The sequence below is a fragment of the Electrophorus electricus genome, chromosome 17 (genome assembly GCF_013358815.1).
Source record: "Electrophorus electricus isolate fEleEle1 chromosome 17, fEleEle1.pri, whole genome shotgun sequence".
In the NCBI taxonomy this organism is placed as follows: domain Eukaryota; kingdom Metazoa; phylum Chordata; class Actinopteri; order Gymnotiformes; family Gymnotidae; genus Electrophorus; species Electrophorus electricus.
In genome coordinates this window covers 8,601,077-8,619,621 of record NC_049551.1, presented here as the reverse complement: position 1 = coordinate 8,619,621, position 18,545 = coordinate 8,601,077, and the positions used below count along the sequence as shown (strand labels likewise).

General features: G+C 40.0%; 1 protein-coding gene across 1 annotated transcript; it reads right to left on the bottom strand.

The window, feature by feature from the left end:
• Positions 1-1,319: 1,319 nt before the first annotated feature.
• zgc:114200 (uncharacterized protein LOC559336 homolog) lies at positions 1,320-17,610 on the bottom strand. The gene is made up of 7 exons (XM_027009063.2): positions 17,035-17,610; positions 16,068-16,238; positions 14,856-14,929; positions 14,274-14,396; positions 13,686-13,813; positions 12,094-12,217; positions 1,320-4,635 (listed from the first exon to the last, which is right to left on the bottom strand). The coding sequence occupies exons 1-7, from the start codon at positions 17,145-17,147 to the stop codon at positions 4,607-4,609; spliced, it is 762 nt and encodes a 253-aa protein (XP_026864864.1). The 5' UTR covers positions 17,148-17,610; the 3' UTR covers positions 1,320-4,606.
• Positions 17,611-18,545: the final 935 nt, after the last annotated feature.

The following is an 18,545-nucleotide window of genomic DNA, read 5'->3' as shown; positions in this document are numbered from 1 at the left end:
CCCGCTATGAGTGTTTCCTGATTCTATGAGCTTTTGTGATTGTAGTATTTTATGGAGAGTTTTTTCTTTAGGTTTGGTGTGGAAATATTTTTAAAGTTTATCATAATTGTACTGTTGAAGTGCTTATGCACATGTGTGATGGTGACCGCATTAAATGTCAATGAAGCCCTTTGTGCTTGACTCAGAACCAAATTTTCCGCTCATTGTATATGACTTTATGGTTCTTAAATTGTATTAATAAACCTGTAGTTTGCCCTGGAACTGGTGGTATTGTTTTTAAAAGGCCTAAGGTGGTACCTATTACATTAGGGATACATGAAAACATGTCACCTGTCTTCATCTTCAGTATTCTCTTACTCACAAACTGAGTTGAGTATTGCACTAATAGTGTTTGGCATTCTTATTTGGGGCTTCAGGTTGGTTATACTTTAGCAAAGTGACTTCCATGGTTAATTACATGTGCCTCATGGCTATTTCCATGCTTTACACACCAGCCTTTCTACTGAGGTGAGCAGTAGATCACTGGGGTCTGTAAGATGATTGTCACCGATATTATTTGTTAGAAATTTAACCCCATCACCTAAGTAGTTATTTTAAAAGGTGCAGAAAAAAAGAATGTAAAAAGGTTTCTGTCAAGTCAGAGAAATGTTCAATTGTCTGCCTAAATCATAGCAGGCTAAAATATTTAGATCAAAATCCCAGTTATTTTAACCAGAAACACACAACAGTCTATAACAGAGCTGGGTTATTGGTGGAAAAAACAACCCTTGATGGAAAAAGTAATGACTTGCCTTGTTTACACGAGTCAAAACACCTCTGGTCATAAGGCCCTCATTTTGCTTCCTACCAGCTAAATATTAACAGGCAATCCTTAAACAGTGAATACATCCATTTGGCATGGCAGAGTTTGGTCAAGTAAGAACACATTTGAAAAGTCTGTACAACTAAAGTAGAGGGTACTTCAACCTCAAAGCGAGGGTGTTCCTTTGTATACAGGGTGATTTAAGATATGCACCTTGAAACCTGTAGGAAATAATACAGGGGTAATTGGTAATATCAACAGGTCTACTCATTTTCAGTTACATGTATGATTCATGCTAATGGTTTGCTTTAACTAAGAATTGAAATACCATGCACCATGAGGACTAACAAATTTGATAAAATACAAGAAGAAGAGGAAGTAAGCTAGGATATGGGCGTTTTAAAGGAAAGGAGTGACCTTTTAACTGAGTAATTCAGGCCAGTGCTGGGCTCACACTGAGGTCCAAGAAACCAGTCCCAATGCTGTAACCCACCCCCAAAAACAAACCCCCCCAGAGTCAAGTCAGTACATTTTTTTTAATTACATCAATACAAGGCTATTATTTAATTAACCCGATAGGAGACTCCTTACATATTTCCCTGTTTGGCACATTGTATTCTTTAAAATGTTATAAAGCAGCATCAAAACATTACATAGTCATTAACTGTCAAAGAGTATGTCTAAAATCCAGGTGAGCACCGGTTGTGATGACATTCAGTAGAACACAGACAGGGCAAGACTTGCTGTGGCAGATGTGGTCCATTAGGAAGGTGCAATTCAACACAGTTATCTAGTGCAGCACCAGCAGACCACTTCCCTGCTAACCCAGCAGCACTGGGAGGATCACACTCAGGTACAAACGAAGAGGGTCATACAACACACACAACAGGAGCCTTAAAAAGAACTAGACAGATACACAGGGCTTAAAATGAACTGCAATAGGAACCCATTCTTCTCCAGAACATGCATGCACTGAAGGTGGCTGTTTGTTTAGGTTACCACAAGGCCCAAGGAGATGATATGTTCAAGTTAGGTATAACAAAGTTAACTCCAGCCATGCCTCTGAAGGAGGGAGCTGCCTTGGACTAGTCCAGAACGACAGGCTTGCTTGTTAGAAATCACACAGTGTGTCCTGAGGTGAAGGAGGCATGCTTGTAAGTTGCTGCACCTCAGTGGTTAGCAAAAGGTACACTTTGGCTGTACCAAAACAAGACCAGCGCAATCCATCGCCAACATCGTCTGCGCAAGTATCAATCGAGATCTGTGAAGTACCTTAATAAATGCGGCGTGAAAGGAGGTTCCTTTCGATATGAGCAGATCTGAAGTGCAACCTGAGAACACATGCATTTGTTTTATGGACATGTGTAATCAGTGTGCTATGGAAGCATTTCTGAACTGTGACTCACAGCAATGGAAAAGCAAGCAGCTTTAAACAAATACCCTACATAGCAAAGGGACATGTTGGTCAAGAAAGTACACGCATTCGAAAACCTTTCATTCAGGCTAAGAATATACAACCAAAGAACGTCTCCCCTGAAATGGCACAAGCCAGCACCACGATTTGAAGCAGAAGAACCAAATGGATACTGCTGCAAAGAGCCACGGTATCCAGATATTGCTTGTCATTTACATGAATGTGTTCACACTTGATGAGGCAATAGAAGAGGGGATTATTTTAAAAAAACAAAGACAAAAAAACCCCCCAAAAAAACCAAAACAAAAAAACACACATTAGTGAGCCCTGGAAAATGGACAGTCTGATGGATAGAAACGGTGACGAGCTCAAGGAGCGGCTGTGTCTGAATGAGCTGCTACATTAAGGAGGACCTGTATTCTGCTGTTGTTGACCAGCGCAACACATGTCATTCAAATGCTCAAAGTTGAGGAACATCTATAGACAGCCACGGTCAGTTAACCAGACACAACGTCCCTTTTAGTGAATGAGATGAGAGAAGAAAATTTTTTAAGAAGCAAATACTGCATAATCGATATACTATATACAGAGATGATGATTTAACATCCTTGCTAGTGGACTGCCTTAGAGGACAGAACATAACTTGAACATTTACATAGCATATGCTTGTCCCATAGTACAAGTCCTCTGAAGAGTTTTAAAAAATTCCGCCCATGTGGCATCTGATGTGAGCAAATGGGTCAGGCTCTGTACAAAGGCCTAAAAGACCAAGGGAACATATAAAATATTAATAATTTTTAAAAAAGATTTGTTTGATATTAAACATTTAGCACATTTTCAATTAATGAACACAGAACAGAAATATCATCTACTCAAACAACTAAACTGGCTCATCAGTCTGAACTAAGAATGCTCTGGGCATGGTCCTGATATTCCAAAAAGCACAGCTGATTGACACTGACGTGCAGCTAGCTATGGTACTAAAAAGGAGAATCAAAGTAAAACCTCTGCACATGTACGAACCTCCCAATGAGAATATCCGTGCAAATAATTCTGACGTTCAAGGACCAGATAAGCCTCATTTAGGGATGCTGATGCAATGGTAGGTTTCTAGTTTGATGATGAAAATGGAACCTGTTCCGATACGTTTAGATTTACCTTGTGATTCCAAATCGTGCAATCTTGGTATCACCAATATGCCCAATTTGTGACACTGTGACCTATAAAATCAAATTTAGGTCTGAGTAGAATCTGCTATTCCAGTACATGTATAAGAGCCATACCAAATTATACTGTATATTTGGTTGTTTTGCTTGCTTGATAGCTTTTGCTCACCGACTAGCTAACTTGTTCTCTCTTGAAGAGGCTCAAAAAGCGGGACTACAGAATGTGTCGGAGGGGCAGCAGCTTTCTGAATGTTGAAAGTAAAGCTTATGCAAGCTTTATTCCATATAAGGACCGCCCCCTTTTCACATCACAGAAAGGGTTTGTCAAATGTCATTTAATGGACTTTGGAAAGGTATTCACAGAACACACCTGTTATGTGTACACTCTGTGCCCAGAAGAGCAGGAAGAACCCAATTATAAAGAAAACCAATTTAGGTTCCCTGGGTCTTTAATGGACATTAAAGATGTGAAATGGTACTAGATAAACCATTTATGCACTTATGTGACAGGGGATATGTAAGTTTGGGGACAATTTAGCAGCTGAAGCATGCTGGCACCTGCCTGGAGCCAGACACTTACATCCTGCCTTGCACTCTAGCTTGGTTAACATTTGACCATTTGTTCTCAAACATTTACAGGTGGGTTTCTGATCAATCAAGAGACCCATCAGTTAAATCACCATCAGCTGCATGAATATTCCCCAAAATTAACAAGCAAGTGAAGTTTGAATGCGACTGCTCCAGAGTGTAAGGCAGGCAAATTCTATCCATTAGGCCACCTCACCACTACCTTTAAACATGTCTTGCTGAGGCTTAGTTCAATAGTCACATTACGTTTTAATAAAGAATCATTTTTAAAAAAGTGATTTACCAGCACACTATGAAATGACTGAGGAGCTTAAAGCAAATTAACTGGAGACAGAAATTCCCTGCTTGCTTATGATCCCAAAAAGGAAAAGAAAAAACAGATTAAATGTGTGCGCATGTGTACAGAAGTCAAGCTATTTACAGTGATTTACAATGAGCGTTGTCTGAGAGTCCCGCAACCTCTCAGGCTGAAAGCCAGGCAGTCACGGGGGTCTGAGCTCAAGCCCCAGAGGCCACTTGTTACGGAGACAGCCGCTGTGCTTGGTCTTCCGCTAGCCGCTGCACTTGCTCCAAACAGCGAACACAGCTCTGCAATGAAGCACCTGCGTCACCCCGCGAGTCCAGGAGCCCACCACCTTACGAAGCCTCCACCTCTGCACTCTTACCTGCAGAACACAATCATGTGGGTCAGGAAATGCAGCAAAATGTTGCTATGATTATTATGAAACTCTCACTACCCAGGAAGCTGGCTAAAGGTCAAACAGCAAGCTGGGTCTGTGGTAGAGAACAAAGTGATGTCAAAACAGAGACAAAATACACGAACCTTATATGGTAAATATAACCATAGTGGTGCTAGGGGAAAGCCTCAATGACTGGACATCTAGGAAAGAACATCTTCAAATGTTTGATTCACTACTTTAGTTTATAGATTCCAGTAATAAAGGAATCTTTGTAACATCGCTTCTAATAAATATCTACAATTCCACATGAAATGTGTGCAGTGTCTGTATGGTTGTTACTTCAGGGGTTTTTTTTGTGGTCATTGAAAAATCCAACAATTAGCAGCATTAAAAACTCAAATGAAGTATTGACACAGCACACAGAAAAAAATCCATAAAAGCCTTTTTGAACAGTTCTGACTAAGTGTGAACTTGCAGGCCCTGTCTTATACATCAGGTAGAATTGCTAGCATCATCTTAGATAGGAGTGTTATGGCTAAGGCGGTTTTTGTGCCTCTTTGGCGCTGTGACAAGTGCAATAACAAGTGGCTGGTTCGTCACGTGACCAGTCAAAAATTGGATCGAGAGCTGATTGGTCGATGGTCTCATTAGCAATTGGTTAAATACGCCTGTTGAGAATATGATTTTGCCCCATGGTGTATTGAGCAATAGACCCCATGCGATCACGGTAGACGCAAGTCTTGTAATAGGTTCTTTAGTGCCTTATGAGATTGTAACAAATATTCTGTAGTAGGTTCTTCAATAGGGCCTTATGAGAATGAATGCTTTTTGGTGGGTTCTTTTAGTAGGGCCTTATGAGCTTGTACTGAACTCTGTGTGACAGGTTCTCTTAAGAGGGCCTTAAGAGATATTCAATTGCTTTGTAAGCTTTGAGAAGTTATGCTTAGGTGTTATGCCCAGAGCGGTATGAGAAGTACTCGTTTTGCACCTATTGTTCTATTTTTATATTGTTTTTCTGTTTCAGAGGGTTATTTAGAGGTTTGATTATGGTGTGTGTGTGTGTGTACACACACACTGCCTGGCCAAAAAAAAAGTCACACACTAATATTTTGTTGGACTGCCTTTAGCTTTGATTACGGCACGCATTCGCTGTGGCATCATTTCCACAAGCTTCTGCAATGTCACAACATTTATTTCTATCCAGAGTTGCATTAATTCCCCCCCCCCCAGATCTTGTATTGATGATGGGAGATTTGGACCATTGCACAAAATCTTCTGCAGCACATCCCAAAGATTCTCAGTGGGGTTCAGGTATGGACTCTGTGGTGGTCATTCCATGTGTGAAAATGATGTCTCATGCTCCCTGAACCACTCTTTCACAATTTGAGCCCGATGAATCTTGGCATTGTCATCTTGGAATATGCCCGTTCCATTAGGGAAGACAAAATCCATTGATGGAATAAACTGGTCGTTCAGTATGTTCAGCTGACATCATTCTTTGGGCACATAACGTTGCTGAACATAGACCTGAAAAACTGCAGCAACCCCAGATCATAGCACTGCCCCCACAGACTTGTACGGTAGGCACTAGGCATGATGGGTGCATCACTTCAGCCGTCTCTCTTCTTACCCTGATACGCCCATCACTCTGGAACAGGGTAAATCTGGACTCATCAGACCACATGACCTTCTTCCATTGCTCCAGAGTCCAATCTTTAAGCTCCCTAGCAAATTGAAGCCGTTTTTGCCGGTTAGCCTCACTGACAAGTGGTTTTCTTAAGGCTACACAGCTGTTTAGTCCCAATCCCTTGAGTTCCCTTCGCACTGTGTGTGTGGAAATGCTCTTACTTTCACTATTAGACATATTCCCCCCCCCCCCCCCCCCCCCCGAGTTCTACTGTTGTTTTTTTATGATTTGATTTCACCACACATTCAAGTGATCATCAATCACGATCATTCAAGATTTTTTTCCGACCACATTTCTTCCTCGCAGATGATGTTTCCCCACTGTCCTTCCACTTTTTAACAACGCGATGGACAGTTCTTAACCCGATTTTAGTATTTTCAGCAATCTCCTTAGATGTTTTCTCTGCTTGATGCATGTCAATAATTTGACCCTTCTGAAACAGATTAACATCTTTTCCACCACCATCTTTTCCACAAATGAGAAGCTAATCACTGCATCAGTTAGGGTTAAATAACTTGTTACCAGCTGAAACAATCACCCATGCAGTAATTATCCAATGGAAGGCTCTTACCCATTTTCTTAGTTAAATGCAGGTGGTGACCTTTTTTTGGCCAGGTGGTGTATATATATCTTTAATTTTAATTTTTTCTTTAAAGGATTTAATTTTATGACAAATCTTGCATCTCCATGTTTTTCTTTATGCTGTGTCCTTTTGGCCTTAGATTATTGAGACAATACACTTAGGGTCATAACACAAATTGGGGGCTCATCCTTTATTTTGTCTTGTTGGGTCTCTACTTGTTTTTCTGCTTGGCTGGTTTTGGTTTTTGTGGGTGTGTATGCGTGTTGTGTACAGTTGTTGATTTGATTCGCCTCACCTCGATGTTCAAGTGAGTCCATTGATTTTGATGTTTGTAGGCAAATATAATTAGTTACTCAGCTTCGAGAATCAGAAGTAGATTCTTACTTTGATGCATTTGAGCATGTAGCTGTGGTGTTAAAGTGGCCCAAGACAGTTTGGCCGCTCCTGCTCCAATGTACTCTAATGGGAAAGGCTCAGGAAGTATTTTCAGCTTTGCCTATAAAGAGGAGTTTAGATTATGATGAAATTGCATCAGTGTTCCATGCATAGGAGTCAGTACGGAAGCATACTGCCAACAGTTTAGAACCCATGCGAAAACAGCCAATCAATCAAACTTATGTTGAGTTTGCTAGAGACATTAGTGGCTTGTTTGGCAAATGGTGTAAAGCCCATAAGGCATCTACAGTCAAACATCTTAGAAAAATGACTTGAGTAGAAAATTTTAAAAGCAGGTTGCCAGAAAAACTCTCTACAGTTAAATGTTGATCTTTTCGAGGCTGCTATAATGGCTGATGAGTATGTGCTGACTCAGAGAGATGCCTTTCCTTCTATTGCATGTGCAGATTTAGTTAGAAAAAAGTTACAGATAGAAAAGTGATTGTTGAAATCAGTGAGAACGGTGCTCTTGCATCCAAATACAAATGGATACTCAAACTCGAGTATGCTTTTACTGTTGCAAATCCATCTTATCGCTGATTATCATGTTTTAAAGCTATAGAATGCATAAATATCTTCTAAAGAAGTTGCTTTTGTTGGATCTGCTACTCAGCTGTAGGTAGTAGAAAGCACCATTGAGGAGACAGTGGTAACTCAGTAGTTAAGGTATTTGACTTGTAATTGGAAGGTTGCTGGTTCAAGCCCTGACAGTGTTGGGCCCCTGACCAAGGCCCTTAACCCTCAACTGCTCAAGTTGTACTCAGTCGTAATTGGAAGTTGCTTTTGATAAAAGCATCAGCTAAATGCTGTAAATGTAAATGAGAATAGTGGAAGAAACCTTTGTTCCTTTCTTGACAAGTAGGATCGTGTCCATGCCAGGATGTTCAGAAAGTGAGAGACCTGTCACTATTTTAAGAAACATAAGCGTGGTGCAGTCATTGTCTGATGGGACACACTATGGTAGTGAGGAAAACTGTACAAGAGTCTCTTGGTTTTAGTCCAGCTCAACTAGTGTTCTGAGACACGGCTCGAGGTCTTTTAAAGCTTTTAAAAGAAATGTCTAAGCAATGATGCCACACCTTTGCATCATCTTACCAATGTGAGTCGTTTCAAGGAACGATTGCATTTTGCATGCAAAACTGCAAAAAGGGAATTAGCGAAGGTACAAGACAAAATGAAAAGAACTTATGACAATTAAGTGTTTGTGCATTCATTTACACAACGGGATGAGGTCTTGGTTTTCTTGCCCTCTGCTGGATCCTCACTATGAGCAAGATTCTCTGGTCCATATAAAGTTGCAGCCAAGTGACATGAATTATGTAATACAAATAACTGACCATAGGCGTAAAACCCACTCATGTCATATTAACGTTAAAGCAATTTGTATCATGCTCTAACCCGAAAGCTGTTCCGTTATTGGTAGCAGCTGTTGAGGTTGTTTCTGCTCCAACCTCTAGGCAACAATAAGCAGCTCCTTCTACACCCATGTTGGTTGCTCGATTACCAAATTCTGCTATTTGGCATGATTTGGATGATTTTGTTGTCTGATCTTAAATCCGCTGAGTGAGTGTCCATTAAGGAACTGATATTGTATTATCCTGGTCTATTTTCTGATGTTTCTACTCAAATCACTAAGATAGTACATAACAGATGTGGGAGAGCATCTTCCTATTAAGCAGCATGCGTATTGTATTAGTCCTGTTAAGTGCGCATGCATGCAAGCTGAAGTTAAATATTTGGTAGAGAATGGTCTAGCAATTCCCAGTTCTAATTTATGGAGTTCACCACATATACTTATTGTTAAATCTGATGATACTTTGCAAGACCGTACTGACCATCTAAAGGTAAATGCTTTTCCTTGGCTGAGAGCAGATGACGGTGTTAACAGAATTGGTTCATCTCGATATATGAGCAAATCAGACTTGTTAAAAGGTTACTGGCAAGTTCCTCTGACTTCACGTGCTTCAGACTTTTACACCCAATGACTGTCTGCAATACACCGTTATGGCTTTCAGAATGAAAAACACCCCTGCTACCTTTCAGAACTTAATGAGTCATGTGTTAATAGATACCTGATGCATGTTTGGATGTTTTCTGTTCCAACTAAGAAAGGATTGATTTTTAGGGATGGCCCGTTATCGGTGTTATTGGTTATTTCTCTTTTGTTGTCCGCCCATTACAGATCTGTTGAAGTCGTCGTCTAGTTTTAAATTGTCTCTGGAATGTCAGCATGCTTTTAATGGGGGAAAGGTGTTGCTATGTTGTTCCCCAGTGCTTGCCTCCCTGAATTTTCAGCATCCTTTTAAACTGGAAGCAGATGGAAGCAATATTGGTGCTAGAGCTGTACTGTTGCAGGAAAATCATTTGGGAATAAGACCAACTGATATCTTACTTTTTCAAAAAGGTTGACACCGTATCAGTTGAACTACTCGACAATTGAGAAGGAAACTCTTGCGTTGCTGTTGGCTTTGAAACACTTTGAGGTATATGTTGAGTTGAGTATATGACCACTGGTGCTCTACATTGACCATAATACACTGACCTTAAACCGCATGTATAATTAAAATCAAACGCTCATGCATTGGGCTTTGTTTTTGCAGTTCAACTTGGACATTTGCCATAAGAAAGGTACAGAAAATGTACTGATGGACGCTCTCTCTCGGGTATCGTAGGAAGTCCTCTGTCAATTTTTTGTTACGGCTACGGCCATTTGGGGTTTTTATGCCTCCGTTTTCAGTTTTATGTTGCAGGTCCTCCAGGAGATGGCGCTACAACAAGAGCAATAACAAGTGGCTGGATTGTCGTTGGACCAGTCAAAAACTGGATCGAGAGTCGATGGATTGGTCGACGGTCTACTTAGCAATTGTTTAAATACGCCTGTTGAGAATGTGATCTTGCCCCGAGCTGTACACTCCATGCAGTCACGTTAGACGCAATCTTACAATAGGTTCTTTAATAGGGCCTTAAGATTGTACCAAATATTCTGTAGTAGGTTCTTCAATAGGGCCTTTTGAGAATTAATGCTTTGTGGTGGGTTCTTTTAGCAGGGCTCTATGAGATAGAGCTCTATGAGAAGTACTGGTTTTCCACCTATTGTTGTATGTGCCTTGGAGTGCGACCGTATGTGTACAGATAAACATTTTGTGTTTGTTTATTCCCATTTTCTTTCTTTTGGAGCTGTAGGGGTGGGTGCCTTTTTCATTTGCCCTTATATTGTATTTTATATATATATATATATATTAGACCATCAATCCAGTACGCTTAGGGTCGTAAAAATGAGTAAAAGGGTTTTTAGTAAACTCTTTCAATCATGTAGCACTGTGATATTTTTGGCCCTTCTATTATTGAGATGTTAAATTATTATTATTATTGAGATGTTAAATTTACTTATATATTCAAACTGTGACCAAGTTTTCAAGATACACAATATTGCCAAAAGTATTCGCTTGTCTGCCTTTGCACGCATATGAACTTTAGTGACATCCCAATCTTAGTCCATATGGTATAATATGATGTCGGCCTACCCTTTGCAGCTATAACAGCTTCAACTTTTCTGGGAAGACTTTCCACAAGGTTTAGGAGTGTGTTTATGGGAATTTTTGACCATTCTTCCAGAAGCGCATTTGTGAGGTCAGACACGGATGTTGGATGAAAAGGCCTGGCTCACAGTCCTCGCTCCAATTCATCCCAAAGGTGCTCTATTGGGTTGAGGTCAGGACTCTGTGCAGGCCAGTCAATTTCTTCCATGCTAAACTCGCTCATCCATATCTTTATGGACCTTGCTTTGTGCGCTGGTGCGCAGTCATGCTGGAACAGGAAGGGGCCATCCCCAAACTGTTCCCCACAAAGTTGGGAGCATGCAATTGTCCAAAAATCTCTTGGTATGCTGAAGCATTAACAATTCCTTTCCCTGGAACTAATGGGCCGAGCCCAACTCCTGAAAAACAACCCCACACCATAATCTCCCCTCCACCAAACTTTACACTTGGCACAGACAAGTACCATTCTCCTGGCAACCACCAAACCCAGACACGTCCATCGGACTGCCAGACGGAGAAGTGTGATTCTTCACTCCAGAGAACATGTCTCCACCACTCTAGAATCCAGTGGCGGCATGCTTTACGCCACTGCATCTGAAACTTTGCATTTACACTTAGTGATGCAAGGCTTGGATGCAGCTGCTCAGGTATGGAAACCCATTCCATGAAGCTCTCTACGCACTGTTCTTGAGCTAATCTGAAGGCCACGAAGTTTGGAGGTCCGTAGCGATTGACTCTGCAGAAAATTAGCGACCTCTGCACACTATGCGCCTCAGCATCCACTGACCCTGCTGTGTCATTTCACGTGGCCTACCGCTTTGTGGCTGAGTTGCTGTCATTATCAATTGGTTCCACTTTGTTATAATTCCACTGACAGTTGACTGTAAAATATTTATTAGTGACGAAATTTCACAACTGGACATGTTGCACAGGTGGCATACTGTCTCAGTACCACGCTAGAATTCACTGAGCTCCTGAGAGCAACCCATTCTTTCACAAATGTTTGCAGAAGCAGTCTGCATGCTTAGGTGCTTGGTTTTATACACTTGTGACAAGGGAAGTGATTGGAACACCTGAATTCAATGATTTGGATGGGTGAGCGAATACTTTTGGTAATATAGTGTATCTAGAGGGTAGACGGGAAACTGCTTTAAACTGTGCTTCTAATGACCGAGAATGAGGAAGTGAAAGGATCTTACGGGTACAGAGCTGTGACAGGCTGTGCAGGGACCCTCCTGAAGAGAAGAACGCCCACACAGCCATCAGTGCTGTGACAGCATACACAGGAGGTAGGCTGCCTTCATACATCGGGTTCAGCAGAGACTGTGTGTGCAGAAAATCAGAGAGAGAGAGACCAACAGCACATTTTAAACACATTAGGAGCAGGATTTTTAAAAATGCTGATTTAAAGGTAATTTATCAGGTGTTTACTAGTAGAAACCACTCATTTAAAGGAGCAGTAAGTAATTTTACTGCCAAAAAGTAGCAACATTTATGAAAAATAATTATTACATAGTGTGGGTCTCCAACATGGAGGCAGCCATATTTAAATTAGATTCATTACAGAATTGCTGAACTATCCAGGTCACTAGATGTCAGTATAATGGCAGTTTCCTAACATGAAGAATCAACAGAAAATGTACTTCTTATTGCTCCTTTAAAGAAAAAAACTAAGCAAACAAAAGCAGTTTTGTGTAATGTTTATAACTAATGTATGTCTGTTTTATAACATCATATTACTGTCAATAACATAGGGGTGATACCATTTTTCTATAAATATTAAAATATTTTCTTTGTTTTGCTGCTATAGATAAATAAAGAAGGATAAATGAATTGTAAAATTCAAGTGAAGTCCATCTCAACACCACACGATGTTTTCTGGCTGTGAGCGACCAGAGCATAACATTCTCCTAGTGGAGACATCATGGAGTCCTGTGAGTGTCATGTGCCTGTGTTATATGGATCAGTGCAGAGAGCCTCCTCCCAGAACACCATGCTGCTTACTTTATCAACACATTATCTACCCTCCTCCCTTATCAACACCATTTATTTACATTCCTGATTGCTGACATTCAAGGTCACATCAGGAGCATAAACAGAAGGTGATGTATTTTAGGGAAGCTCTTCTCTAATTACTATTTTTTTTTCCACATCCCCAAGAACATCTGATATCAGTGTGAAGGAGAAGGTTTGACATGTTCACACTGAGCATAGGGAACTGCTCATGGGAAAGTGTAAACTTGGTTATGGTTTCATGCAGTGTTGAGCATTGAGGATATCAGATTTAGACACAAGTCCTAAGTCCTAAGCCCCCTGCCATGTGCTGTTAACATTCATGCCTCATTTTAGATGCGAGTCCATCTTTGAACATGGTACAAAACAATGTAAGAGTTGACTTTTAAACCAACAATTCGCCTTTATTTCGCTCATATATGATTATTTAATTTTCTAAAATACAGTCACTTGCATTTAAGGACTAACATTGCGGGAGATCCAGGCCCTGTTGTATTTGGGAAGCTATGGGAGCTCTCTCTACTGTGTCTACACATGCTGCCCTGATAGCAGTTCCAGCGCTGAACTCAGCCCCTGTTCAGATTACGTCCTTTAAATGATCTGTTATTATACCCCAGAAGTAGCATGCATTATATGCATGCATATGTATAACACAGACATGTAAGACAACTAATAAGTTAAGGACTTTCAATATAAGACAAAAAAAATTAAAAATTAAAATTAAATCTGTGGCCACTTTGAATACCTGCCGCCTCTGCCTGCAACTAGGCTTGCTTACCATGCAGGAAACCAGCAGGTGGAGACACACCACCACACAGATGACCCACCAGTGGCCCTTCTCACAGCCCTCGAAGAACACCACGCCCCAGAAGGTGTGCAACAGTGTCACGGCCAGGGTCATCAGAGCTGCAGAGGATAAAGCTGATATCTACCATCAACACCTCAGTGGTAGCACACACATGAGTGTGTGTGCATATACCATGTATTTTTGTGTCTCTTCTTGTCACCCTTACTTTCATTGCTCTTTTAATATTTTGAACAGCAACCCTGGGTATCTTAAAAATGTGCTTATAAATAACATTTATTATTATTATTATTATTATTACCACCACCACCACCACCATTTCCTTATTGTCTGGGAACTCAATATTTACCATTGCCTGGCAAATGTCGCTACTTGGTACTTTCAGGGAATGACCTACATATATGATCAAACATACCAGTTTCATGTCTGTTTCATAACATTAATGACAACTAATGAAACCCTCTTAACTGCTGTTTTTTTCATGACAGTTGTTTTTTTTCTTAAATAAATTTAACCTACTGTAAGGTAATGCTTAGTACTGGAATGTAGGTGTTAACTAACCTGACGTGATGAAGTAATACTGAGAGTCTCCAAAGATTCCCACAGTTCCGGGGCCCAAAGAGTCAGAAAGGATGTTTATCATGGAGAAAGCGCCACTGATAATTCCAAAGCCAAGCCCAGCCACTGCAGGCAGATGAAGGAACACAGGAACACACACACACGTGCAAATACAGAGACATACACAAAGTTACAAACATCTTCAAATATATTTGATGCATAGTGGTAAACATTCTCCTACTGCTGAAACTGAACTCAAACAGTCCTCAAAATGTGTTTAAGGATTTTTGTGCTTCACCCACTCAAATCTATTGGACCAATCCTGAAGTAAAAAGACATGCTGCATTGATCTTAAGTGAGATGCTGGCCAGATTTTTATTATATTAACAAGCTAGTGAAAATACTTCATATCTGAAATGGTACAAAGCTCCAAAATCACCATCATGTTGCTTCATTTGACTGGTCCGATGAAACTAAAGTCTTTATCTGAATAAAGAAAATTCTGTACACAATTGATACAAACTTCAGCAACATATACACACTAGTGCTAAGCTTGAAAACCATTATCAAAAGAACACATCTTACCATAAGCCATTTGCCGGACAGAAATGGGTGACGTTTCATCATCACTAATGGCCGCCAAGCCTTCATTGGCCTTTCTAATAAAACAAGAGACACACCAGCAGTGAACTTAAACCTTTATCACCTTTTCTTTTAGGCCTTTCCCTACTCTCTCGTGCAAGCCCCCGGAAGTGCACAGCTTTGTTTGGTAGTGATGTTCACATTCATTTCTTTATGGAGCACAGTTAACATTAGCATGCTATTGCTATTTTGATGCCCTTCAATGATCTATGCTCAGGCACACTAGACTCCCCTCAACTCACTCCCATCAACATCCAGAATTCCAAAATTATGAAGTTGCAAGGCAGAAGGTCTCATGGCTTTTGCTACATCTTTCAACAAGTCTCCCTTCAAATTAAACACCTTCAAAGTAAAATAAAACAGATTAGACATGGCATATCTGACAAGCTTCCAGGAGGGTAAATATCTGAGCTCACATTTCAATGCATCATGATGTGCATTTACAATAATTTACAATGATTCAATTATTTCAGTATGACTCAATATGTCAGACGAGTGCATTTTCCTAGCCCTAACTACTTCAATGAAAGTCATATTATGAAAACCATGGCTGTGTATAAACTTTGCCTTAAATTCTAATTAAAGAACAGATGCATTATGCAAAATCAATGCCAGATTAAGCCACTTAATTCTGACGGTAACAGACATGAACGTTGTGCCATGTGAGCATACCAGCAGGAATTCACCCAACACATCGAACACACTAAACACATCTAACACACCAAACAACGGTGCTGCTGCTCATTTCAGATGACTACTGGCATCCTGAAACTGGTCGTTACCCAGCGTGCCATCTTAAATATCTCCACAAGAATGACCTTTGACACCATCACTGGTGACTAGAACAGGTGACTTGCTCATCATCTCATGCCCCAGTTGTTTGTTAACAAACCATTTACTGTAGTCCATTTACTTGGTCAGCTATAAAACATGCATGATAACATGCCCACAGTGCAGTTACTAAGTGGTGATTATTCTAAGTTGATTTTCTACTAAATGTAGATTTTACTAAATTGTAGATAAGATGGATCAGATAAGTTGGAGCCAGGGAACACACTAAAATGTGAACTTCTAAGACCAGGAGTGATTAACACTAGGCTAGGTGCTTCCAGACCACTATATGTGCGGGCATGCTTTGATAGAATGGGCTCCTACCTCAGTAATCTGTAGTAGGCAAATCGGAACACCTCCTGAAGCAGGACTGAGAACATGACCCCAAATATGAGCAGGCCCTTTTGCAACTCGGCATCCTTTGTACTGCTGGCCTTCATGGCAATGAACCATACCAAGGAGGACAACAGAAGAGACAGGAGCCAGAAAAAAGCCCTGAAACACAGACATTGTTTATCATATTTAAAAATAGGGAAACATTAGATGCAGATACAGTGGATTCACTTATTTGCTTCTTGATTATTAAGGTCTAAAACACCTGACAGGTAAATAGAGCACTGGGGCACACAGGTTTGATCTGTGAAAACAAACAGTTGAACAGGTTTGAACTTTTCCTGCATGTTTCCATTTGGCTGTACTTTTAATAATTGACTGTGAATCTCTTCAAAGCACCAGTGAACACGTTGTCTGCATTTGTAAACAGTCACTGATTGTGGAATACATGCACATGAAAAGAAAATTAATTAATTAATTAAAAAACTGTAAATTCATAATGTCATGCCAAAACCTAAAGGCACCAAATACTAATAAGATGCCTTCGGTGAACATAAGTGGCACTGAACACTACTTGGGAACAGTGACAGCACAAACAAAACGATTAAAGACTTAAACAAAACATTTATTGAGGTCATTGGCCATTAACTAGCTATTTAATCTGGGTGTTTTAAAGGGGAGGGGCAACATTCGTCTAGTTCCTGCCATTTTGCCAGACTAAAGCTAAACTGACTGGTTGGGTTACGGATTTATCGTTGCAAGATCATAACCCTAGAGCGTAGGCTTTAAATCAGACGAGTTCAATTTGTTTCTCAAAACGTCCCTGACCATAGTTGTGTCGCAGAGGATTAAGCAGCGACTGCTACAATTCTTTCGTTAACGTTAGATGCGGAATTCGCCCACCTGAGGATCTAATTGTTAGATAGCTGTTGTTTTTATACTGAAAACATATACTTACCCCGCAATCAGAATAATGACTCGTAGTGGATCTCTGGCGATGGTAAAAATAAAAAGAGCGAGCGCAGGGCCAAATGCTATAAAAGCGCAGCCAAAAAATACCGCGGCAGTCATTCTACGAAGTAGCTGAACTTCCAACAGTGGAACTGTGCTAGCGAATTAGCTGCTAAACTCTGCTAGCGAGCTTGAGCTTTTAAATACGCGCAACACTTTCGTTTTAAAATTATTTGATACCATTTAAAGCCAAGGTAACGCACCACGGACAAGGCTTCACAAAAACTTCCCTCAAACAGAACAAAGAATCCCCACAGGCATGCTATTAAATGACATTTCACCGGCTGCTGGTATTATCACGCTAGACCAACATGCATAACAATGTTGCTAAAGATCACAAGAGCCTACTCCTCTTCACCGAGATTGCCTTAAATTTCATTTAATCTCGAAGGATGCTAAACACATTTTCACTCCGCATTTTATTGTGTAACATTTTCAAACCTCAGCTCCTAGTTCCTTTTTTTCTCCCAAGCATGCCACTTCCTGGGGCTTTTGTTTGTTTCAAATATTTGCTTGTACTTCCGGGTTTACATGCCAGCAGCACTGGGTCTTTCCATGGCGTTCCACCAGCTAAATAGCGTTGCTATATCTTGCACATCAAAGTCTATGTAAAGATGTGGTCGTGTTTTTTTCATTCCTTTTTTGGGATGTATGGATCACTAATGATATATTAGCAGGAGGTAAACACCCTTAGGAAAGGAACCTTGGTTTGATGTCAGTTAAACTATGCTCTTAGAATCAATAAGCATTTTTTATTGCAATTTTTCTAATCAAAAAAGTAAATCTAACGACATGAAGTAGAATACATAATACATCTTTCAAATTAGCTGACTGTTTTTAACAAAAATTTAATTTGCTTAAGGTAGGTCATTCGAGTTTTTAGATATACGACACCACCTTATGGTAGAAGAGTGAAACGCACTCAAATAATAAAGACGAAATCATCTACAACTGATATTGAATCTTGCGGTTTGTCAGGATAATGTTAACATGAAATGAGATTCTTATTGCAGTGATCATGTGAATGTTTAAAGAAAAAAATCTATCAACAAAGAACATGTAAACACAAAATTTCAATAAGTACAGATATCATAGGTAAAATGATACAATGAGCCAAAATGAAATGAAATGTACCAAAAACCCAATTGTTTCAACATTTGAATCATTTTTAATATAGAGTTTACATTGCATAGATATGTAATGCATTAAAACAGGCTGTAGCAACAATTAAGAATAATTCAATTAGATATTAATTAATCAAAATTCTGGGTCTTATTTTAAGATCATCTTTTTAAAATATAATACTGATATCCAATATAGGTTTTAATGGTCATTCATGTGGGAAAAAAACCCTCATACACCAGCCATTTACTAATCTCAGAGTTAATGCACCATGGTGAAAGGGAGAAAAAATTATAGTGAAACAAAATTTTAGGCACATCCTTCAAACATTGAGAA